Below are 24,919 nucleotides of genomic sequence, written 5' to 3' on the forward strand. Positions count from 1 at the left end.
ACACAAAAAGGATACAGAGGCACAGATGGTAAAACAGATATTTCCACAAAGCTATAGTGGTTAATACCCATCAGAGGGTAAGGTAAGAACCTCCACAACAAGCACTTACTGTTTGTATAGCATTTGTGCTTCTGTATGTCCACTTCCCATATGTCCACTTTGTCTAATTTCTGTATGCCTGCTTTCTGTGTCTGCTTCCGCTTCCACTTTACAATGTTTTTACTTAGTTTAAACCCTTTCGATTCTGTTTTCATTTTGGTCTGCACTCACCCAGCATAGGAATCCTCCGGTCTTTGTTTTTCAGATGGGCGGAAAACGTCAGCGGCCTGTCAACTATAGGATAACACAAAGAGAAAAACATACTTAGAGCCCTGATTGCTCCTCTAATGACACCAGATAAACTTTATGATGAACGTCTACTAACCTTTTAGATAACGATGGAAGTTCTTGAGTTTCTTCATGGCTTGAGGACGAGAGTGAGCGAGCGCAAGAGAGAACAGACAGAGGACATGAATGCAGGGGGTGCTAGACTTTCGGCAGTTGATGATCCAACCTACCTACGGAGGAAGAGACTGCGAGGTGCCCAATGAAGAGCGTCGGTCCTGTCTATCCGACTGACACTTCTCCCTCCCTGTACCGTCGACGCACCCTCCACTACAACTCTCAACTGCATCAACACTATCAGCATCAACATTATAAGCTGTGGAAGACCAGCGCCTAAGACTGAACCTGCCACAACCCTACATATGTTTTTAAAAGTGTCTTTGAGATTCCCTTCGTAATGAAATGCGCTATATAAAATAAATCTATTATTATTTTTAGTGGGGAGATGTCTTACCAGAGGAGTAGGAGGACATTTTAATGCTGTGGAAAACACTGTCAGGAATATCAAACACCTGGAGGAGAGAGGGCAAGAAATGGAATGAGACCATAAACCTTCACATCTCCAGAGCAACCTTCACATCTCCAGAGCAACTTCCCCTTCTCCCCCCATCCTTTCCTACCTTCAGTACATTGTCTCTCTCTCCTCGGACTCTCTCCTCCTCCCAGGCCAAAGTCTTCAGGACCTCCAGGCCCATCTCTGTCCCCCACCCGAATGGCAGACACTGCGGACTCTGGTACATCTGATACAGAGAGATAGGGCAACCACTTTCAACTAACTACAATGTATACACAGACTTTATAAAGCATTCATAATGCTTCATAAGCACAACATAGATGTTTGAAAAATCATTTAGAAGCAGCCATAAAGGGTGATATAAAAAGCAACACACATACACACTGACCAGGGTGCGTCGAAGGTGGAGTGTGGAGGTGAGGTGAGTCATGACGAGATTGGCAGGGATTATCTCCTGACAGGTGTGACACAGGTAGAAGGGCGTTTTCCAACACTCAGTACTCAAACACATCACCAACAGATAGACACCTGGGAAATGGAGTCCGACAGAGTACAGTATGTATGGTAGCGCAACTAGGACAAAACAGAGCATAATTATATTTAATATTAACGTCTGATATTTTTCTGAAAAGAGGACACCCCTTTACCAATAATTGGTTCAGTTCTTTCTGAGTTCCGGATGTACTCATACAAGGTAAAGGATGGGATGCAGGCTATACCAACGGCAGAGAGAAGGGAAGGAAGAATGTTGTCAGTGATCTTGATGGCCAGTAGAACTGGACAATGAGATGAACGTATTAAACATATACATTTCATTGGAGTCAGAAAACTCACCTTTACTGTCCTCGTCCCCTGAGAAAGAAAAAAAATAGTTAGTTAATCTAGTTTATAAACAATGTAACTCTCAAAAGATGGGGAAACGATGCAGTAGTTGATTTTTTATGGTTGGTGGTCAACATCACTAGTACCTGGTTCAAAGATAACTCCTAGCATCTCCTTGTGTTTCCAGTGACGCACATGTAACTTGTAGTGCGACACAGACTCACATACCACGTTGCAGTCCTGAAGTGGATACAGAGATGACAGGGATGCACACACACACACACAATTGATGAGCCTCCTGTTCCTCAGAGTGTGTGGGAGAGGGTTTAAGTATTTCCAGATGTAGATGTAAAGTAAACATGTTGAGCAGCCACCATGCCAACATTACAGAGAGGAGGCATGTCACCAGTCCTGGAGCAGGACCTTAACCCCAGGTAAATTAGAAATTGTGGCTACTGTGTGGTGTGAGGAACAGTATTCCTCACCTGACATTGCAGTCGACAGGTCCCTCTCTGGCTAGTAGCTTTGGTAACAACTGGAGCAGTACTTGCTGTAGCTACAGTCTCAACAGCTGTAGGTGTGACATAGGTCTTCTCCGGGCTTGACTTGGTCTCCATAGGAACAGCCTCAGCAACGTTAGTCATGGTAACATCTTTGGTAATCTTTGACCCTTCTGAGGAAGGAACTAAAGAAGATCCAGACAGAGAACATCAGAGAGTTACAGAGTACCTGACTGGCACAACTCTAAACAGAGAAAGAAGGGGGTAACACTTGATTTGGATAGTCCTGATTGGCCATCTGAAGAGCATCTAGATGGACTTACTTTCAACAAACAATCTGTTGATAAGCAACTGCTTGGTAAGGTTACGGTTAAGAATAAGGGTTAGGGCTAAGGTTAGGGCTAGGCTAAGAGTTAAGTATAGGGTTAGGATAAGGGTTAGCTGGACTATCCAAATAAAGTGTTACCGAAGTGGGAGAGGGGACATTGAGATCACTTGGCCAAACACAGAGCAGAAATAAGAACAGAGGGAGAGAGAGGATCAGGAGTCCTGCCAATCTGAAACAGTCACTTAAACTAATTGAGGAGGGCAATACCTTATTTTCTATACAGAGTCATACTTTACTTTGATTATTCTACATCAGCACATTCCACTCTCCATAAACTCCTCCACATGCCCCCTTCCAGATCTGGAAACCACCTCAAACTCATTCTGCTATACATGATATGTCCTGTACAGGACCACTCCGATGACCTCTCTGCTCTAGCAAACCTGGGGTGCTTTAAGCCTCAGCCTTAAATAAACCAGGTATTCAGGTAGGGTGCGAGTGTGCTGTGTCTGGGACGTGTCGTGGTCATTTCCTGTATTACTAAATGAGTTACAAACCACACACCAGTCAAGAGTTCTACTTAAACTTCATATTTTAATAATATGAGCTTCACCATAGCCCTGTGACTCTCAGATCAATTCGGTGTCTATAAATGAATTCTCAGAGAGTGCTTTCAGAAGAAGACTTAGTATCTTTTATAGACAACTCACATGATGAACCACAGATCTTAGGAACTTCACAAAGGGCCTTTTACTTGAGAGAGGAGTATCCCATAGCCAGATGGCATTAGTTACAAATGATCGTTCAGTTTGGTCTCTTAGACGAGGTTCTACTTCTCGGTACTTCATAGTACCAAAACATTACCTCATCCAATGGCATATATCAATTGTCAATTCTAGATACTCCCATCTCAAATGCACCCCTTCTCCTGGGCAAGCTCATGGAGGGGAGTGAGACTCTAGGTCATATACTAGGTCAAGAGAAGGGCAACATTAGAGGGGACATACAATGGTTCCAGACACTGCCATACTCCTCCCCCCAATGGGAAAATGAGGAAGTGACTGGAGTACAGACATAGTGGAGCCCTTCACATGGTTTCACAGATATATTCATTATGAAGACAATGTTCAAGCCGGATTTCTCCCTTTCTGATATTCTGCCTATTACCAGACATGTAAAAGAAAAGCCTGACCTCTCCCCTCACAGGGCCCCAAGTGACTTTTCCCTAGAGAAGGGAGAGGAAAATGCAACTGCCAACAGTATAGTCCAAAAGAAGACATTCTAATGACAAGTATAAAGTAAATAAAACATCTTATTTATCTATGTTACCTAACTAATTCTGATTCAGCTACGACAGACGATTTAGAGGGGTTGTACGGGCTGATTTCGCCTCATTTTAGCCAACTTTTGCCAATTAGCATCAGTGCTTGACTGAGGTGAGATCAGACCGCTACTTTCCAGGGAAAGGGAAAATTGACTAGGTATCTCCAACTGAATGGATTCAACTGAAATGTGTCTTCCGCATTTAACCCAACCCCTCTGAATCAGAGGTGCAGGGCGGGGGGGAGGGGGGGGAGGCCTTAAAATCGACATCCACGTCTTCGGTGCACGGGAAGTAGTGGGTTAACTGCCTCGCTCAGGATGACAGATTTTTACCTTGTCAGCTCGGGGATTCGATCCAGCATCCTTCTGGTTACTGGCCCAACGCTCTAACCACTAACCAGAGCTTCCGATGTGCGACCGCAATAAAGTTATTTAGAGGTTGAATATTCAGACTTGCAGCTCTACTGGGGATAGTTAGGGACCATCAATAAATTACACAATGTACATGGGACAATATTTTCACACCTTTCAGTTCTAATGAAATTACTACAATATTTGATTACTAATTTTTACAATTGGTGAGGTTTCTAAGTTAGTGAAATTTGGAGCTATCAAATTTAGAAAATATTGTCCCATTTACATTGTGTTAGTTATTGACTGTCCCCAACTAGACCAATAGAGCTGCATTTCTGTTGAATATCCAACTTCCAATGTTACCACGGCCTGTGTGAGCTCTGAGAAAACACTTAAGCATTCACCCAGGGTTTATTCAATATTATAAACTGGGTGGTTCGAGTCCTGAATGCTGATTGGCTGACAGCCATGGTTGATCAGACCATAAACCACAGGTATGACAAAACATGTATTTTTCCTGCTCTAACTACGTTGGTAACCAGTTTATAATAGCAATAATGCACCTCGGGGGTTAGTGGTATATGGCCAATATACTATGGCTAATGGCTGTATCCAGGCACTCCGTGTTGGATTGTGCGTAAGAACAACCCTTAGCCGTAGTATATTAGCCTTATACCACACCCCCTTGTGCCTTATTGCTTAAGTGACCTGCGCAGGGGAGACCTTTACTGGATGCAGCCAGCATTGGACTCTCTTAGACACAATTACAGTTTAGCTGATATAGGCAGGGAACATCTGGTTTAGATTAGAGGTCGGATGATTAATTAGGGCCAATTTCAAGTTTATAACAAAATCGGTAATCTGCATTTGTGGAGGCCGATTACATTGCATTCCACGAGGAAACTGTGTGGCAGGGTGGCCACCTGATACGCAAGTGCAGCAAGGAGCCAAGGTAAGTTGCTAGCTAGCATTAAACTAATTTTATAAAAATTTAAAAAAAATCAATCTTCACATAATCACTAGTTAACTACACATGGTTGATGATATTACTAGGTTAACTAGCTTGTCCGTTGCATATAATCAATGGGGTGCCTGTTAATTTAACATCGAATCACAGCCTACTTCGCCAAACGGGGAATGACTTAACAGAAGCACATTCGCGGGAAAAAAAGCACAATCGTAGCACGAATGTACCTAACCATAAACACCAATGCCTTTTTTAAAATCAATACACAAGTATATATTTTTTAAACCTGCATATTTAGTTAAAAGAAATTCATGTTAGCAGGCAATATTAACTAGGGAAAATGTGTCACTTCTCTTGCATGCAGAGTCAGGGTATATGCAACAGTTTGGGCCGCCTGGCTCGTTGCGAACTAATTTGCCAGAATTTTACATAATTATGACATAACATTGAAGGTTGTGCAATGTAACAGCAATACTTAGACTTGGGATTGCCATCCGTTTGATAAAATACGTGGAAAATTACATAATTAGTCAAGCTATCCCATGTTTTACTGTTTAAAGAATCGTCTCGTTATATGCTAGAGTTTTTTCTAACTTAATACAAACTTGTCTTTGTGGGACTGGGTCATGAGACTGGGCATATAGATAAGGTCCGCTTCAGTGCGACCGCAGCATGTGACATCCCGTGTGTTTACTATCTACAGAAAGTCACATGTATGGAAACTTGCAGAAAGGAGCATATAGTGTTTTGCTGTTGTGAATGCAGTTAGCCCGAGGGCTCAACCATATATCTTATATCTAAAACAGACAACTAATTGTCTTTACACACCATCTGCTGACTGCCATGTATTTACAAAAAGGATGTGCTTCTCTATAAAAGCAGAGAACACTGTTCGTTTAGCTTTTTTTGCAAATCTTATAAGTGTTTGAAAGAATCTGCAGTCTCTCTTCCTATAGAATTGCTACCACACAAGTCATCAGCATCTGGCTATGACTAGCATTCCTCAGAGACGAGGTCTACCCCAAACTATTAAATAAAATGTCTTATTATATTCTGTCTTGGTTGTCATTCAGTTAAGTCTGTACTCGATTGAACTATCATTTATGTATATGACTACTATAGATGCCACATAGGCAGCTTTCAACTGGAAAAGTTATTTATTTTGGAGCAGTTCCTCTTCTCGCCCAGTGAGCAAGTCAGGTAGTGTGTATGGCACATTCGTCCAGAGCCACGTACCCTGAACCAGCTCACAGGAGATCCTGTGACATTGTACTCTGCAGGTAGTTAAAACCTAGTCTTATTTATGCTTTATAGTGCTTTTAGAGGCCACGTAAAGAGTTGAACATACATTGAGGCCAACGTCAGGGGGAGAGAGAAAAGTTATGGAATACCATTGAGAGACTAGTTAAATAACACCACATGACTACCTTCTGCAACCCAGCAAATTTAGCAGAACTTTGTTTACAAAGCACTCCAGTAACATCCATAGATCCTGAATACACCCCAGGGGGAATAAACAGCTTCCATCCCCAGGCCATCAGACTGTTAAACAGTCATAACTAGCCGGCCTTCACACAGCACCCTGCCCCGAACCTTAGACTGCTGCTCTATGTACATAGTCATTGAACACTGGTCACTTTAATAAAATGTTTACGACCGGTTTTAACAGTTCAACAGTGCATTCGTTAATTTCAGACACAATGACTTTTTCTACATTTTGTTACAACAAAAAAAAGTCTCAATCTACACACAATACCCCATAAAGACAAAGCAAAAACAGGTTTAGACATTTTTGCAAATGTATATAAAAAAAAACAAGAAATAACATTTACATAAATATTCAGACCCTTTACTCTGTACTTTGTTGAAGCACCTATGGCAGCGATTACAGCCTCGAGTCTTCTTGGGTATGACGCTACAAGCTTGGCACACCTGTATTTGGAGAGTTTCTCCCATTCTTCTCTGCAGAGCCTCTCAAGTTCTGTCAGGTTGGATGGGGAGCGTCGCTGCACAGCTATTTTCAGGTCTCTCCAGATGTTAGATCAGGTTCAAGTCCGGGCTCTGGCTGGGCCACTCAAGGATATTCAAAGACTTGTCCAGAAACCACTTCTGTGTTGTCTTGGCTGTGGGCTTAAGGTCAATGTCCTATTGGAAGGTGAACCTTCGCCCCCGTCTGAGGTCCTGAGCAGGTTTTCACCAAGGATCTCTGTACTTTGAAAACCACCACTATGCTTAAAAACATGGAGAATAGTACTCAGTAATGTGTTGTATTGGATTTGCCCCAAGCATAACACTTAGTAGTCAGGACAAAAAGTTAAATGCTTTGCCACATTTTTTGCAGTATTACTTTAGTGCCTTGTTGCAAACAGGATTCATGTTTCAGAATGTTTTATTCTGTACAGGCTTCCTTCTTTTCACTCTGTCAATTAGGTTAGTATTGTAAAGTAAATATGTTGTTGTTGATCCTTCCTCAAGTCTCTCCTATCACAGCCATTAAACTAACTGTTTTAAAGTCATTATTGGCATCATGATAAAAATCCCTGAGAGGTTTCCTTCCTCTCCGTCAGAGTTAGGAAGGACACCTGTATCTTTGTAGTGACAGTGTATCAATACACACCCAATCAAAAGTGTAATTAATAGCTTCACCATGCTCAAAAGAATATTCAACATCTGCTTTTTTTCCATTTTTACACATCTACCAATAGCTGCCCTTCTTTGCATTGGAAAACCTCCCTGGTCTTTGTGGTTGAATATGTGTTTAAAATTCACTGCTCAACTGAGAGACCTTAAATGTACATATGGGGTACAGAGACGAGCTGGCTATTAAAAATAAAAAATGTAAACCCTATTATTGTCTATGCAATTTATTATTTGACTTGTAAAGTTAAGTGGGGCAGCATGTAGCTTAGTGGTTGAGCCAGTAACCGAAAAGTTGCTAGATTGAATCCCAGAGCTGACAAGGTAAAGTTCTGCCCCTGAACAAGGCAGTTAACCCAGTGTTCCTAGGCCTTCATTGTAAATAAGAATTTGTTCTTAACGGACTTGCCTAGTTAAATAAAAGGTTAAATATTTAAAAAATTAAGCACATTTTTACTCCTGAACTTATTTAGGCTTGCATAACAAAAATGTTTGAATACTTAGACTCAAGACATTTCAGCTTCTCATTTCATTAAATTTGTAAACTTTTTTTTTTTTTTAAACATAATTCCACTTTTATATTACATGGGGTATTGTGTGTAGGCCAGTGACAAAAATCATTGAATCCATTTGAAAAATTCAGACTGTACAAAAATTGGGAAAAAGTCAAGGGGGTTCTGACGATTCTGTGCTTCTACCTTTTGAAGAAGGCATAGCTGCACCTTTTATATTCATATACTACATGGCCAAAAGTATGTGGACAACCCTTAAAATGAGCTGATTAGGCTATTTCAGCCACACCTGTTGCTGACAGGTATATAAAACCGAGCACAGCCATGCAATTACCATAGACAAACATTGGAAGTATAATGGCCCGTACTGATGAGCTCAGCGACTTTCAACGTGGCAGTCATAGGATGCCACCTTACCAACAAGTCAGGTCGTCAAATTTCTGCCCTGCTAGCTTCCCCAGTCAACTGTAAGTGTTATTGTGAAGTGGAAACGTCTAGGAGCAACAAAAGCTCAGCCGCGAAGTGGTAGGCCACACAAGCTTACAGAATGGGACCACCGAGTGCTGAACTGCGTAAAAATCGTATGTCCTCGGTTGCAACACTCACTATTGAGTTTCAAACTGCCTCTGGAAGCAACGTCAGCACAATAACTGTTTGTAGGGAGCATCATGAAATGAGTTTCCATGGCCAAGCAGCCGCAGATCACCATGCGCAATGTCAAGCGTCGGCTGGACTGGTGTAAAGCTCGCCGCCATTGGATTTTAGACGATTCTGTGCTTCCATTTTTTGCCAACAGTTTGACGAAGGCCCTTCCTGTTTCAGCATGACAATGCCCCATGCACAAAGCAAGATCCATAAAGAAATAGTTTGTTGAGATCTGTGTGGAAGAACTTGACTGGCCGGCACAGAGCCCTGACCTCAACCCCATCGAACACCTTTGGGATGAATTAGAACGGCGACTTTGAGCCAGACATAATCGTCCAACATCAGTGCCCGACCTCACTAATGCGTGTGGATGAATGGAAGCAGCAATGTTCCAACATCTAGTGGAAAGCCTTCCCAGAAGAGAGGAGGCTGTTACAGCAGCAACGGGGGACTCCTCCATATTAATGCTATTATTTGTTCTTTTTGTTTTATTTTTAGATTGTGTGTACTGCATTGGACCTGCGATAACATCTGCAAAACTGTGTACGTGACCGATAAACCTTGATTTGAGGGTGACTGAGCAAGAGGCAGAAGTCATACAAACAGAGGGAGGAATAGAAATGGAACAGAGTTCGAGATGTGCTTTTCAACAAGGCAACATGTGAAAACATTCCTTCCCAGTACGTACCCAGTTTGTCTCCAGGTATAATGCTGGTCTCAAGGCTGCCCTCCTTACGAGCTCTCCTAATGGTCTGCAACTTCCTCAGAGCTACAAACAGCAAACACATGTCAGTGTGTGTGTGTGTGATAGAGACCCTACAGTGTGTACACACATTTGAGAAACAAAATATGTATGTATGATTGACATTTTTTCAAGAGGTGTGGGTTGCTGAAAGAGTTGCTGAAATAGCAGTTGGCTGGATTCAACCCCATGCTACAGCAGTATACGTGTTCTGGAGGCAGAGGCTTAGACCACATCTATTCATTATTTTAAAGAGTGCGTTTGTATGCATGTCTACTCACCCTCTGTGTAGACAGAAAACTCAACTGAGGAGAACACTGCTGGTTCTAACACAACTTGCTGTAACAAACAGACAAACCATTAGGTTATCAGTCAGATTGATTCAATTATTGGTTTGGGGGTGCAGTCAACAGATAGGGGTGTGGTATTGTTCACCTGTATCTCCATATTGGCTGACTGACTGATGTCTTGCACCTGATTGGCCAGGTCCAGGATCATGGCGATGAACCTGCAGCTGTACTCTTTATAACAGTCCTTCATCAGGAGGGTGGAGGGGTGAAACACCTTCTACACATACAGAGGTAGTCAAGAAATACCAGTAGAGGGTGTAACACACACGCCAGACTCACACTTGAAGCGGTAATGAGCGATGAAATAGTTGATACACCACCTCACGGGTGTATCCTCAAAAAGCATGCATGGAAAGAAATGTGTGGTTAGCTAACGTCAAAACTTGCTTACATGAGCTTGCCCTCTTCCGATTGGCTATCGTGCGGTCACTTCGCTGTAATTTGGATAATATTGGAAATGCAGAACATTGGTTGCTTGCTCTCTTGTGGTCGACCTTTAAGTCTATGTGCGTCTGTCCTCTTCTCCTTTCATTGAAAATGACTGGTTGCTGGTAGCAGATTCTTACCAAGTGTGAGTCCCAGATACACAAACACAGTTACTTACGAAGTACCAGTAGAGGTGGTCGAAGCCGAGTGTGTGTTGGATGACCCTCCGTGAAGGGACAGGGAGGCGGCAGAGCTGACAGAGGTAGGATCTCCTTTGGCCATGCCCTTCACAGCAGTACTCCACCAGGTGCTGTAGACCTACAGGTCACAGATAAAGGATCAGAAGTTAGGGGTAGTCACTGACACACAGGTGCGTTCAACAAGGGAAATAGTTTGTGAACATTGGCCAAAGTTAGCAAACATATTCCATTTGTTTTGTGTTGGTCGCGATCGTTCGCCAACGTTTGCTAACAGTCGGAGAAGATACTGTACGGCGAACGTAAGTGTCTGTTTGGGGTCTAAACTACCGCTAAAAATAATCAAGTGGCCATGTAGATTTTTAGCTAAGTAGTTTTCAGTTTGAATATTGTTGCTAAAAAGCAACAGTAATCCTTAGAAAATGTAGCTGTTTGATGTTTCACCGTAACATTTCAGAATGTTCATTCAAAAATCGTTCAACTGAAATTGTTACTCTGGCTACATGTTCACTGCAAACATATTTTTTTGAACTCGCCTCAGGTTTATGCTCTGACAAGTGAAGGGTTAAAGTTGATTTTGGGGGTATTCTAAAGACCCCCACCATTTATTAATTTGCTTAATCACATGCCATTGTACTTATGCTCACTGTCTAGCTGAATATTGAGGCCTCCGTCTGTCTAGCTCTCTGCCAAAACCTGCAGCCCCACATCTGAGAAAAGGGACTGTCTACACTGTAAACATTCACGAAAACAAAAATGTTGAATTCAAGGTTAGGGTTAGCAGTGTGGTTAAGATTAGGTTTAAAATCTGATTTTATGAGACTCTGGCTGTACCAGCTAGTGACCACTCTGCAGAGCTGCCTCCAGAACAATATTCATGAAAAACGCTAACATGCGTAGGACACACTACTTTATTGACGTCGATCTGAGAGGCAGTGTTAGTATGCTGTGAATAAAGAGACTTCTGAACTAGGAAGTCGTCAACTGATCCTTTATCTCAGTTTGGCAACCTAATAGCTGGGTGATGGCCATTTCCTATGCTATGTAGCAGTGGTTATTAGTGTTGTCACTATACCAGAATTTTTACATCGATACCAGGTTGATGGGAACTGACTAGGTTTCTCTATATGGGAGTCTCTGTAACAAAAAAAAAACACTTCTCCCTCATATCTGCTTGGGCACGTCATATATTATAGTATATAGTATTATGTTCATTGTGTGGGTGTTAAGTAACACTTCTCGGGAATAACAAGCCTCGTTGCACTGGTCATGGAAAACAAAGACGATAACATGCATGACCGTCATTATCTAGAAGCTATGCTGCTAAAGTCACAAAGTGATCATATAACTGACCTGATCAATGAGAATGTACATGTGTAAGTTGACAGTATATAAGGAGATGTAAAACTTAGGTTTGGTAAATAAAAGACTAATTGGATTCAAGCATTTGTCATAAACTTGTTCAATATTTTAATTACCATCACAAACCTACAAAAGGTTTAGTATTATGATACCAAAATGATAACACTGCAGAAATGACAGATTTTTCCCACTTCTTTTAGGTTTTCGCTCAATTATTATTATAAATTATTATTTTTTTTACATCAATAAATGTGTTTAGTCCACAACGACGCTTAAACCACACAAATATTGCTGTTTGAGTGTAGTTACCTTTTAAATTAAGTGGCATGAGACTAGCACTGTTTGGTTAGCAGTGTTTCTGTTGTGCACATGTGATGGAGTATGCAAAACAAATGCCCACTGGATTGATGCAAATAATTATTTTGCCAGGTAGGCATAGGCTAATTTGTACTTAATTTAAAAGGTTTTTGGGAAAGCCTTTCTATCTACCTGAATACTTATTATTTAACTAGGCAAGTCAGTTAAGAAAAAAAAATATTATTTACAATGACGGCCTACCCCAGCCAAACCCTCCCATAACCCAGGCGACGCTGGGCCAATTGAGCGCCACCCTATTATCATCACCAACGGCTACAGAAAGTGTTAGATAAACACACACGGCACACACAGACAGGGGCATTCCTTCAGAAAGTTGCTGGGAATACAAATCACTGATGCCTTCTGCTCATCTCTTACGATAAGCTTGGGCAAATGAATACATTTTCTAACAGGTTCAATACATTTAGTTTCTTTTCAAACTTACGACACATTTGACAGAAAGTAACAAATTCTAATAGTGAACCGCTTTTCACGTTATAGTATCGAAAAAGTCTCGGTAAACCTTGCAACGCTAGTGGTTATGGGTCTCTAGAACCAGAGTCTACTGCGATGTGCACATGCCATTTTGAGGTCACTGACATACTGTGTCACAGCCTTCCTCTTCCCCCCTGCTACAGTGTTTATGATCATTTGTTCCTACCCAGCAGAGGGTGTTTCCTGTTGGGGTCTCTGTAGTACTCTTGTATAGTCATCCTTTCTGGTCTGTCAGCTAGAGGGGAAGAGGGATGTAGTGAGAGGAAAAAAGGGATAGATTTAGTCAACACAGATCTTAAACTAGATATAAATAAGTGATTGAAGACAAAAGGACATGCACACTCACCTCTGATACACTCAGCCAGCCTGTCAGTCTGAGTCAGGGCCTGCATGACTGAGAGACAGAAAGAAAGTTAGTTAATCGTGTGGAGTAACTTCTTACTGTACCAATGAATAGCAGTGATGTGACAGTTGTACCTTTAGAGTAGCCACTCGTCTTCAACTTCACAGACACACTCTTAGGCATGTCCAGCACCTACACACAAATACACACACGTGAGTAGGCCCGACACAGCACACACACCCATCACAATGAGAAAACCAGTACAGTTACCCGTAGCACTCCAGGTCCATTCTTGTCCATCTCTTTGACAGCTAGCGGCCGTAGGAGGTTCAACATATCCATGTTAGGCATCCAGGAGAAACTCAACACATCAGGGTCTGTGTAGCTCTGATACACACACAAATGAAACAAAACAAATTACTGACTACCCTGGCTGCAGTTTAATTGAAGTGTGTGTGTGTGTGTGTGCGCGAGTGTGTATTTACATAGTAGTTGGAGAGGTGGTCAGCAGAAAGGAGGTGGTCTATGATCTGTCCTGGGCCACACTTCTCCTCACAACTGTGACAAAGGTAGAAAGTATCCCTCCCCTCTGGACTCACACACAATGTCACCAGGCACAGACCTGGGACATACACAAATGAAGAAGTCAGAAAGAAACAAGTCACCAGGCACAGACCTGGGACATACACAAATGAAGAAGTCAGAAAGAAACACACACTTACCAATGATGGGATATGGGGTGTTTGTGGGTTTCCTGGCCAGATGCTCCAGAACCAAGAAAGGGGCAAAGTAGACTACACAAAAGAAAGAGAGCGAGAGAGATCAATCTAGTCCATTCACATTGTGAACATTGAAGAGGTAGGGGCTAGGAGAGCAGGCTAGGGATCGAAATGGAATAGGGCCATAACAAAACAGATTCAGACTCGTCTACCAGCGTTTACACTTAAAGTCTACAGTTAACTACTTTGTTAACTGAAGACAGCAGAATTGGCTTACCTTGACCGTGGTACTCATCTGAGAGAGAGAGAGGGGAAGAGAAAGTGGGAGGGTGAGAGATGTCGTGGAAATAGGAAATATTGGTTAAATAATCTCTCTCAGATACTGTGATTTCAAATAGACTTTATTACAAAGTAACAAGCAGAGTTGGTTCTTGGAGCAACTGACTGACTCAGTCCACTCCTTTTATACAAGTTTCATAGTCCCTCCACGTTTTTCTAATAACCATATCCCCTCAGCTTTACTCCACCATTGTTTCCAAATCTAAGTTCTTCCCTCTAGGCGGGGTTTCTGTCACGGATCCCCCCGGTACTCATGCTCAAATCGGTCCACCAGTTCCAGAGGTCTACGTCACCGGCTTTCTAGGCTTCACTGAATGGGACTCATTATCAACCCCGTCTTATCTGAGTGCACACACACACACACACACACACACACACACACACACCTGGTTTCCATTTCCCCTGATTAGTATATTATATACAGTGCCTTTCGAAAGTATTCGGCCCCCTTCTCTCTTTTTTAACAAATCAAAAACGTAAAAATTGGGCGTGCAAAATTATTCAGCCCCTTTACTTTCAGTGCAGCAAATTCTCTCCAGAAGTTCAGTGAGGATCTCTGAATGATCCAATGTTGACCTAAATGACTAATGATGAGAAATACAATCCACCTGTGTGTAATCAAGTCTCCGTATAAATGCACCTGCACTGTGATAGTCTCAGAGGTCCGTTAAAAGCGCAGAGAGCATCATGAAGAACAAGGAACACACCAGGCAGGTCCGAGATACTGTTGTGAAGAAGTTTAAAGCCGGATTTGGATACAAAAAGATTTCCCAAGCTTTAAACATCCCAAGGAGCACTGTGCAAGCGATAATATTGAAATGGAAGGAGTATCAGACCACTGCAAATCTACCAAGACCTGGCCGTCCCTCTAAACTTTCAGCTCATACAAGGAGAAGACTGATCAGAGATGCAGCCAAGAGGCCCATGATCACTCTGGATGAACTGCAGAGATCTACAGCTGAGGTGGGAGACTCTGTCCATAGGACAACAATCAGTCGTATATTGCACAAATCTGGCCTTTATGGAAGAGTGGCAAGAAGAAAGCCATTTCTTAAAGATATCCTTAAAAAGTGTTGTTTAAAGTTTGCCACAAGCCACCTGGGAGACACACCAAACATGTGGAAGAAGGTGCTCTGGTCAGATGAAACCAATTGAACTTTTTAGCAACAATGCAAAACGTTATGTTTGGCGTAAAAGCAACACAGCTCATCACCCTGAACACACCATCCCCACTGTCAAACATGGTGGTGGCAGCATCATGGTTTGGGCCTGCTTTTCTTCAGCAGGGACAGGGAAGATGGTTAAAATTGATGGGAAGATGGATGGAGCCAAATACAGGACCATTCTGGAAGAAAACCTGATGGAGTCTGCAAAAGACCTGAGACTGGGACGGAGATTTGTCTTCCAACAAGACAATGATCCAAAACATAAAGCAAAATCTACAATGGAATGGTTCAAAAATAAACATATCCAGGTGTTAGAATGGCCAAGTCAAAGTCCAGACCTGAATCCAATCGAGAATCTGTGGAAAGAACTGAAAACTGCTGTTCACAAATGCTCTCCATCCAACCTCACTGAGCTCGAGCTGTTTTGCAAGGAGGAATGGGAAAAAATTTCAGTCTCTCGATGTGCAAAACTGATAGAGACATACCCCAAGCGACTTACAGCTGTAATCGCAGCAAAAGGTGGCGCTACAAAGTATTAACTTAAGGGGGCTGAATAATTTTGCACGCCCAATTTTTCAGTTTTTGATTTGTTAAAAAAGTTTGAAATATCCAATAAATGTCGTTCCACTTCATGATTGTGTCCCACTTGTTGTTGATTCTTCACACAAAAATACAGTTTTATATCTTTATGTTTGAAGCCTGAAATGTGGCAAAAGGTCGCAAAGTTCAAGGGGGCCGAATACTTTCACAATGCACTGTAATTACTAACAATATCAGTGAAAAAGTTATCCTTCCAAGAAATTGTAATCATATGCTAAAAGGCAGCTTTTCTGTGCTGGAATGGTGTAGGCGTACCCCAACAGAAGTGGGCGTATACCGGTAATGACATTTTTTTAAATTTTTTACACAAGTAGACCGTTGATTGGCCAGCTCATCCTCAAGGAGATAACATGTTCGATGAGGAAATGGCAAGCATTCTTTAAACGGTCCGCATGAGATACAAGTTTGAGGTTTTGAAGTGTTTTTCTCCGATTTATGCTTCGGCCACAAATACAAATATAGGGCAAGTAAATATCTTCAGTATCTGTAAAAGTGAGATTTTCACTGGACAGTTACTTTGTTATACTGCAACCTTTCTATATCCGTTTTTCACATTTTGGATAAAAATCTATCACCCCAAAAAACAATTCCAAGCATTCTGCAACAAGAGACACACCCTACCTGTCTGGAAGAGCTCTGCCACTTGCTGTAGTTGATGGGACAGACATACAGACAGATAAAACATGTAGTGATTTTAATGCCAATTTTAAAAAACAGCAATATGAAAATACTAGTGTCTCAAACTTAAAGCACATCCTTGAACAAAAAGTACACGGAGTTTCAGTTCATCACAAGACCTTGGATTTCCTGCTGTGGTTTGTACAGGCAGTGTTCCTATGGCAGGGGCAGCAAACAGTCTTCCTGCAGAGCTACTGGCTATTGTTCCAGCCCTGCACTAATACACAAGATAAATAACCTGCTCATTGTGGCCATGAACTGAAACAGATGTATTAAAGCAGGGCTGGAGCAAAAGCCTGCACCCCCAGTAGCTCTCAAGGAGGGTTATGCCTGCCATAGCTTAGAAATGCAGTTTGTACAAAACACATCTTGAACGATTATGAGCTGCATGTCATCGCACCTGTTGATGTTGCTTCCTGCGGACATGCTGCTTGAAGCGGCGGATGGTGTCAAACTTCACACCACAGTCCTACAGCCGAAAATAACAATTTATCATAGCAACGACTTACAAGAACTGTATACAAGTCATATATGGATAGAATAATCACCATGACAACAAACAAAAAAATGTGTCAAAACACATTCACATACCAGTCACCCATATGGAGCGTGATCAGGGCCAGTTTGAAAATGCAATACTAAATAGGAATGTGAAAATTATAAATGCATTTTTCTATCAGTGTGCATGATTCATACCACAATTAAATTGCAAAGTTGAAATAAAACTAGAAAATGGTTATCAGAAATTCTAAATGGTCATTGGAAGAAGCCAAATAAACAGAAAATCCTAAATGCACTGTGCAAAATGAAGTCAAAAGTGGATGTTTTCATTTTTCAAATAACCAATTTAACATTCTCACGTAACATCGTCCACGTTAATTTTCAGTGTATGGAAATGCAACTATTCAGGTCTAAGGCAAGGATAGGCCTACTCATCATTACAGGATGGACCAAACGGACAATTTCTCTTTACGTTTAAACTGCCCTTGTTTAAAAATGAATGAAATAAATGATATATCAATTAAAAAAACTGCAAAGAAAAGAAATGTCCTCTCACTGTCAACTGCGTTTATTTTCAGCAAATTTAACATGTGTAAATATTTGTATGAACATAACAAGATTCAACAATTAAGACAAACTGAACAAGTTCCACAGACATTCCATGGGGGGGGTATCATCTGGTAACAGTCGGTATCTGGTGTGGCCACCAGCTGCATTATGTACTGCAGTGCATCTCCTCCTCATGGACTGCACCAGATTTGCCAGTTCCTGCTGTGAGATGTTACCCCACTCTTCCACCAAGGCACCTGCAAGTTCCTGGACACTTCTGGGGGGGGGGTCCCCAGACGTGCTCAATGGGATTGAGATCCGGGCTCGTCGCTGGCCATGGCAGAACAGTGACATTCCTGTCTTGCAGGAATTCACGCACAAAACGAGCAGTATGGCTGGTGGCATTGTCATGCTGGAGGGTCATGTCAGGATGAGCCTGCAGGAAGGGTACCACATGAGGGAGGAGGATGTCTTCCCTGAAACGCACAGAGTTGAGATTGCCTGCAATGACAACAAGCTCAGTTCGATGATGCTGTGACACACCGCCCCAGACCATGACAGACCCTCCACATCGATCCCGCTCCAGAGTACAGGTAACGCTCATTCCTCCGACGATAAACGCAAATCCGACCATCACCCCTGGTGAGACCAAACCGCGACTCGTCAGTGAAGAGCACTTTTTGCCAGTCCTGTCTGGTCCAGCGACGGTGGGTTTGTGCCCATAGGCGACGTTGTTGCCAGTGATGTCTGGTGAGGACCGCCCTTACAACAGGCCCTCAATCAAGCCCTCAGTCCAGCCTATTGTGGGCAGTCTGAGCACTGATGGAGGGATTGTGCATTACTGGTGTAATTCAGGCAGTTGTTGCCATCCTGTACCTGTCCCGCAGGTGTGATGTTCGGATGTACCGATCCTGTGCAGGTGTTACACGTGGCCTGCAACTGCGAGAAAGATCAGTTGTCCGTTATGTCTCCCTGTAGCGCTGTCTTAGGCGTCTCACGGTACAGACATTGCAATATATTGCCCTGGCCACATCTGCAGTCCTCATGCCTCCTTGCAGCACGTTCACACAGATGAGCAGGGACCCTGGGCATCTTTCTTTTGGTGCTTTTCAGAGTCAGTAGAAAGGCCTCTTTAGTGTCCTAAGTTTTCATAACTGTGACCTTAATTACCTACCGTCTGAAAGCTGTTAGTGTCTTAACAACCGTTCCACAGGTGCATGTTCATTAATTGTTTATGGTTCATTGAACAAGCATGGGAAACAGTGTTTAAACCCTTTACAATGAAGATATTTGGATTTTTACAAATTATCTTTGAGACAGGGTCCTTTTTTTGCATAGAGAGCTCTAATTCCACGTGAATTCACAATGCAGCGGTGCTGCTGCCAGCAACAGTTTGGGTCTCACTGAGCATCCCTTTCAGATGGTTAAGGATTGCACCTGTGCCACAAATATTGTATCTCAATTCCAAATCGTAAAGTTTGTATTTCGTTCTCAAAGTACTGCCATTCAGGACTTCGCTGCTGTCGCTTGCCTTTCTCTGCTATTTTTCCAACTGTTAGCCACAATGATGTAGTGGTGGCGAGTCGACTCCAAAAATGTATTAACCGCACGAATGTACAAAATATACCCCAAAATGTACATGCACAAATTCACGCAAAATGTGGCTTTTAAAAACACGCATTTATTTAAAAAAATTGAGAATGTGCTCACCTCCCCACAAACTTTAGACCACGTGTTAGTGAGAAGAGTGAAAATCAGAAGACCGGGTTCATATTCCTGAAGGAGCCATACAACAATTGATAATGCGCATTTCTCATTTAAATTGGACCTAGTAGGCTAGTAAATAGATAGGCTATATGTATTTCAAGTTTTGCAATATCATAGGCAACGTGAGTTATTATACCGGTATACAATCGAGTTTAACAGGCGAACAGTTTATATTTTACATTGAAGTAGGACCTACTGTAAGTACTATTATTGCATTTTTTTGTAGCCTGCCTTAGACAATGTTTCAGAATTCGCTGGTAATCAATCATAGTTGATGCAAAACATTGTTGAATTAAAACGTTCTGCTGACACGTTCACAAGAATTTGCCATTGTTTTCTCTTTCAGAAACTGACAGTCCTTTTCCAGATACAGCATAAATTACTGCTAAAGATTAAAACATCCTGCCAACAAAGTAAATAGACTGGTAGCTTATGCATGCCATGGCCTAATGTCAATAGTTCCAAATTATACAACAAATAAAGGGTGTTATTGTTGCCATAAAAAGTGTTTAGGCAGTTATTCACAAACACAGTTTTATGACTGGTCTGATTTTTTAAATGAGAATATGCGTATGCCAAGTTTATAATTCTGAAAATTTTTGCGCACAATCGTTTCAGAAATGGCAAAATTTACACAACAGTTTTAAATGAGGCCAAAGGGCACCAAAACAGCAGAGAAGTTGAGCCCTGTGCTTCAACGCTCTTAGTGTCAGTTTCTACAACTACTATGGTTGTTCACTTTATGGATCTACATATTACAAAATAGGTTTTTCAGCTAGGGATTTGTCTTAAGATTAAGGATCCCAATTTCATTTAAACCCCTACTCATCATGAATATGTGGGGACTAAACCACCTCGGTTACAATTAAACATCCTTTAAACTCCATTTTGTTGATCCCTGCCTACAGACAGAAACTAAAACAAGAGGCTCCCACGCTGAGGTCTGTCCAACGCTGGTCCGACCAAGCTGACTCCACACTCCAAGACTGCTTCCATCACGTGGACTGGGACATGTTTCGTATTGCGTCAGATAACAATATTGACGAATACGCTGATTCGGTGTGCGAGTTCATTAGAACGTGTGTTGAAGATGTCGTTCCCATAGCAACGATTAAAACATTCCCTAACCAGAAACCGTGGATTGATGGCAGCATTCGTGTGGAACTGAAAGCGCGAACCACTGCTTTTAAATCAGGGCAAGGTGTCTGGTAACATGACCGAATACAAACAGTGCAGCTATTCCCTCCGCAAGGCTATCAAACAAGCTAAGCGTCAGTACAGAGACAAAGTAGAATCTCAATTCAACGGCTCAGACACAAGAGGCATGTGGCAGGGTCTACAGTCAATCACGGACTACAGGAAGAAATCCAGCCCAGTCACGGACCAGGATGTCTTGCTCCCAGGCAGACTAAATAACTTTTTTGCCCGCTTTGAGGACAATACAGTGCCACTGACACGGCCTGCAACGAAAACATGTGGTCTCTCCTTCACTGCAGCCGAGGTGAGTAAAACATTTAAACGTGTTAACCCTCGCAAGGCTGCAGGCCCAGACGGCATCCCCAGCCGCGCCCTCAGAGCATGCGCAGACCAGCTGGCCGGTGTGTTTAAGGACATATTCAATCAATCCCTATACCAGTCTGCTGTTCCCACATGCTTCAAGAGGGCCACCATTGTTCCTGTTCCCAAGAAAGCTAAGGTAACTGAGCTAAACGACTACCGCCCCGTAGCACTCACATCCGTCATCATGAAGTGCTTTGAGAGACTAGTCAAGGACCATATCACCTCCACCCTACCTGACACCCTAGACCCACTCCAATTTGCTTACCGCCCAAATAGGTCCACAGACGATGCAATCTCAACCACACTGCACACTGCCCTAACCCATCTGGACAAGAGGAATACCTATGTGAGAATGCTGTTCATCGACTACAGCTCGGCATTCAACACCATAGTACCCTCCAAGCTCGTCATCAAGCTTGAGACCCTGGGTCTCGACCCCGCCCTGTGCAACTGGGTACTGGACTTCCTGACGGGCCGCCCCCAGGTGGTGAAGGTAGGCAACAACATCTCCTCCCCGCTGATCCTCAACACTGGGGCCCCACAAGGGTGCGTTCTGAGCCCTCTCCTGTACTCCCTGTTCACCCACGACTGCGTGGCCACGCACGCCTCCAACTCAATCATCAAGTTTGCGGACGACACAACAGTGGTAGGCTTGATTACCAACAACGACGAGACGGCCTACAGGGAGGAGGTGAGGGCCCTCGGAGTGTGGTGTCAGGAAAATAACCTCACACTCAACGTCAACAAAACTAAGGAGATAATTGTGGACTTCAGGAAACAGCAGAGGGAACACCCCCCAATCCACATCGATGGAACAGTAGTGGAGAGGGTAGCAAGTTTTAAGTTCCTCGGCATTCACATCACAGACAAACTGAATTGGTCCACTCACACAGACAGCATTGTGAAGAAGGCGCAGCAGCGCCTCTTCAACCTCAGGAGGCTGAAGAAATTCGGCTTGTCACCAAAAGCACTCACAAACTTCTACAGATGCACAATCGAGAGCATCCTGTCGGGCTGTATCACCGCCTGGTACGGCAACTGCTCCGCCCTCAACCGTAAGGCTCTCCAGAGGGTAGTGAGGTCTGCACAACACATCACGGGGGCAAACTACCTGCCCTCCAGGACACCTACACCACCCGATGTTACAGGAAGGCCATAAAGATCATCAAGGACATCAACCACCCGAGCCACTGCCTGTTCACCCCGCTATCATCCAGAAGGCGAGGTCAGTACAGGTGCATCAAAGCTGGGACCGAGAGACTGAAAAACAGCTTCTATCTCAAGGCCATCAGACTGTTAAACAGCCACCACTAACATTGAGTGGCTGCTGCCAACACACTGACAATGACACTGACTCACTCCAGCCACTTTAATAATGGGAATTGATAGGAAATGATGTAAATATATCACTAGCCACTTTAAACAACGCTACCTTATATAATGTTACTTACCCTACATTATTCATCTCATATGCATACGTATATACTGTACTCTATATCATCAACTGCATCCTTATATAATACATGTATCACTAGCCACTTTAACTATGCCACTTTGTTTACATACTCATCTCATATGTATATACTGTACTCGATACCATCTACTGCATCTTGCCTATGCTGCTCTGTACCATCACTCATTCATATATCCTTATGTACATATTCTTTATCCCCTTACACTGTGTATAAGACAGTCGTTTTGGAATTGTTAGTTAGATTACTTGTTGGTTATTACTGCATTGTCGGAACTAGAAGCACAAGCATTTCGCTACACTCGCATTAACATCTGCTAACCATGTGTATGTGACAAATAAAATTTGATTTGATCTCCGCCATCTATTGCATCTTGCCTATGCCGCTCTGCCATTGCTCATCCATATATTTATATATTCTTATTTCATTCCTTACTTAGATTTGTGTGTATTAGGTAGTTGTTGCAGAATTGTTAGATTACATGTTAGATATTGTTGTGTGACTATGCCTGAGACCAGAGAAATTGCATTGGCTCCCTAAGCTAAATTGCCTAGGTTTAGCAGGTTCAGTTGCTATTCTGGTGTACAGGAGAGCAGTTTGAACCTTGTCAGTTACAGTAGTCTTAACATCAATGCACAGAGAGCGTTACACCACTATGATGTTTCATTGCATGGTGGTGGTGGTGTTCTCCTGGTTCACGTTTCCAGAAAGCGATTTGCATTCACTTTGAAAATGAAGAGAAAATGCAAAATTGGGAAGTTGTAAAATAAAAAAGCCCCTTTCCATTTTTAAGTCTGTTCACCATTTTAAATTTAGAATTTCTATTTACATTTTCCAATCAGCTATCTTCATTTTAACATTGCAATTTCATTCTGGCATGAATCATGCACACTGATATGAAAATACACACGCATTTCAATTGAGCATTTAAGTTTTGCAATTTTAAAACGAGCACTGATCATCCTCCATACACCCCGACCATTCAACAGTTGTGGCATGACAAACCCAGCAAGACAAACCCACCTGACAAGCGAGCCGATAAGGCAACATTTATCTTGCTTGGTTTGCGTTTCGTTTCCTCGACCCAGTCCGTCAAAATTGCTGTGTTTTCTATCGTGTGAATCTGTAACACAACACAACGGAAGCTGTAAATGACCGGTTGGGAGAAAATGTTTGATCTTGATGGTAAAGAAGTTGCCTCTGCCGCGTGGTAGACGAAAACCTGAGATAAGTTGACGCAGCACTTTCTGTTATTAAGAATATACGGTTAGCTAGAAGGATGGTCGCCTGGAGGTTAAGTTCGCAATACCTACAAACTTCAAAGCCAACTAATAACGGTCAAACCAAGCTATAAAATGAGACGTGATTTGCTTAGCAGCGAAATTCGCTGTGGAATGTGATGCCTTCTACACCACGCACAATCGATTAAAAAAAAGGACTAACCATCGTCCACAAAACAACCTAATTTTACCTAGAATACTTCTGCTAAAACATCCCGTCTTCGACCGTGAAGAGCTGAAAACTTTCCGTTCTTTTGTTTAGAGGTGTGTCTCAACAATTTATGCGAAATTGCGGGAACGGCGCGCGAAGTCTTCAGTGCAGTTGCGCAAAGGACTTATCCAGTTTTTACAGCGACTGACTGCCTTTAAGTAAAAACACTCAGCACCATGAGTTTGTTGATTCATATATTTTATCATTTTTCATACTGCCACAAAGTAACAAACGGCCAGGTTAAGATAAGCTGATCTAACGGTACACTTCTGTAATGCTTTTAATACAAATACAACATATGATTTTGAATTTTACTCACTTCTATATTTCCTTCTTTGTGCTTGAACTATAGTATTCGTGCGGAATTTCTTACAACTTCTGAATAGAAAAAAACGTACAGATGCATATGGTACGATACTGTTGTGTTCCGCCTAAAGTCGCCCCTCTACAAAATGTGTGGGTTAAATTAGTGTTCCGCGTTGCCACTGTCTAATAACGGATGTCAAAAAAGAACGATAGCAAAAATGTGTTATGTCAAAATTATTTCATACTCCACATTTAGGGGGGCCACAAGGGGGTCCAAAATTGTTGTCACAGGGGCACTGGCCCCCGCCAGAACCGCTAGTGGGACCAGCTCGGCTTGTTACTTTGTAATAAAGTATATTTTGAATTCACAAGCTCCGGTGTCTAAGATATATTTTTAATAATGAGTATTTCCACGACAAAGATCACTGACGCCATGATTTGACCTGGTATTTTCCGAGTTCCCAGTTATCTTGAATGCACCATAACCGTTTCTGACTCATGTCGCTGACTCAG

The 24,919-nt window shown here is 42.5% G+C and overlaps 1 protein-coding gene across 1 annotated transcript in view; it reads right to left on the minus strand.

Annotated features, from left to right (window-relative positions):
- Positions 1–24,557, minus strand: part of LOC139372363 (uncharacterized) — a 102,333-nt gene extending 77,776 nt beyond the window's left edge. Inside the window, exons 1-24 of the mRNA XM_071112078.1 lie at positions 24,420–24,557; positions 23,633–23,732; positions 17,161–17,229; positions 16,704–16,728; positions 14,255–14,272; positions 13,981–14,052; positions 13,744–13,880; positions 13,529–13,645; positions 13,393–13,450; positions 13,262–13,309; positions 13,082–13,150; positions 10,683–10,822; positions 10,164–10,295; positions 10,010–10,067; positions 9,675–9,755; positions 2,206–2,405; positions 1,867–1,960; positions 1,733–1,750; positions 1,546–1,611; positions 1,287–1,426; positions 1,005–1,124; positions 839–896; positions 425–463; positions 271–333 (exon numbers count right to left, since the gene is read on the minus strand). Coding sequence (XP_070968179.1) covers positions 271–333; positions 425–463; positions 839–896; positions 1,005–1,124; positions 1,287–1,426; positions 1,546–1,611; positions 1,733–1,750; positions 1,867–1,960; positions 2,206–2,405; positions 9,675–9,755; positions 10,010–10,067; positions 10,164–10,295; positions 10,683–10,822; positions 13,082–13,150; positions 13,262–13,309; positions 13,393–13,450; positions 13,529–13,645; positions 13,744–13,880; positions 13,981–14,052; positions 14,255–14,272; positions 16,704–16,728; positions 17,161–17,229; positions 23,633–23,659 — 1,849 coding nt within the window. The 5' untranslated portion in view covers positions 23,660–23,732; positions 24,420–24,557. The remainder of the gene's footprint in view (positions 1–270; positions 334–424; positions 464–838; positions 897–1,004; positions 1,125–1,286; positions 1,427–1,545; positions 1,612–1,732; positions 1,751–1,866; positions 1,961–2,205; positions 2,406–9,674; positions 9,756–10,009; positions 10,068–10,163; positions 10,296–10,682; positions 10,823–13,081; positions 13,151–13,261; positions 13,310–13,392; positions 13,451–13,528; positions 13,646–13,743; positions 13,881–13,980; positions 14,053–14,254; positions 14,273–16,703; positions 16,729–17,160; positions 17,230–23,632; positions 23,733–24,419) is intronic.
- Positions 24,558–24,919: the final 362 nt, after the last annotated feature.

Source organism: Oncorhynchus clarkii, chromosome 18 (assembly GCF_045791955.1).
Source record: "Oncorhynchus clarkii lewisi isolate Uvic-CL-2024 chromosome 18, UVic_Ocla_1.0, whole genome shotgun sequence".
Taxonomy (NCBI): Eukaryota; Metazoa; Chordata; class Actinopteri; order Salmoniformes; family Salmonidae; genus Oncorhynchus; species Oncorhynchus clarkii.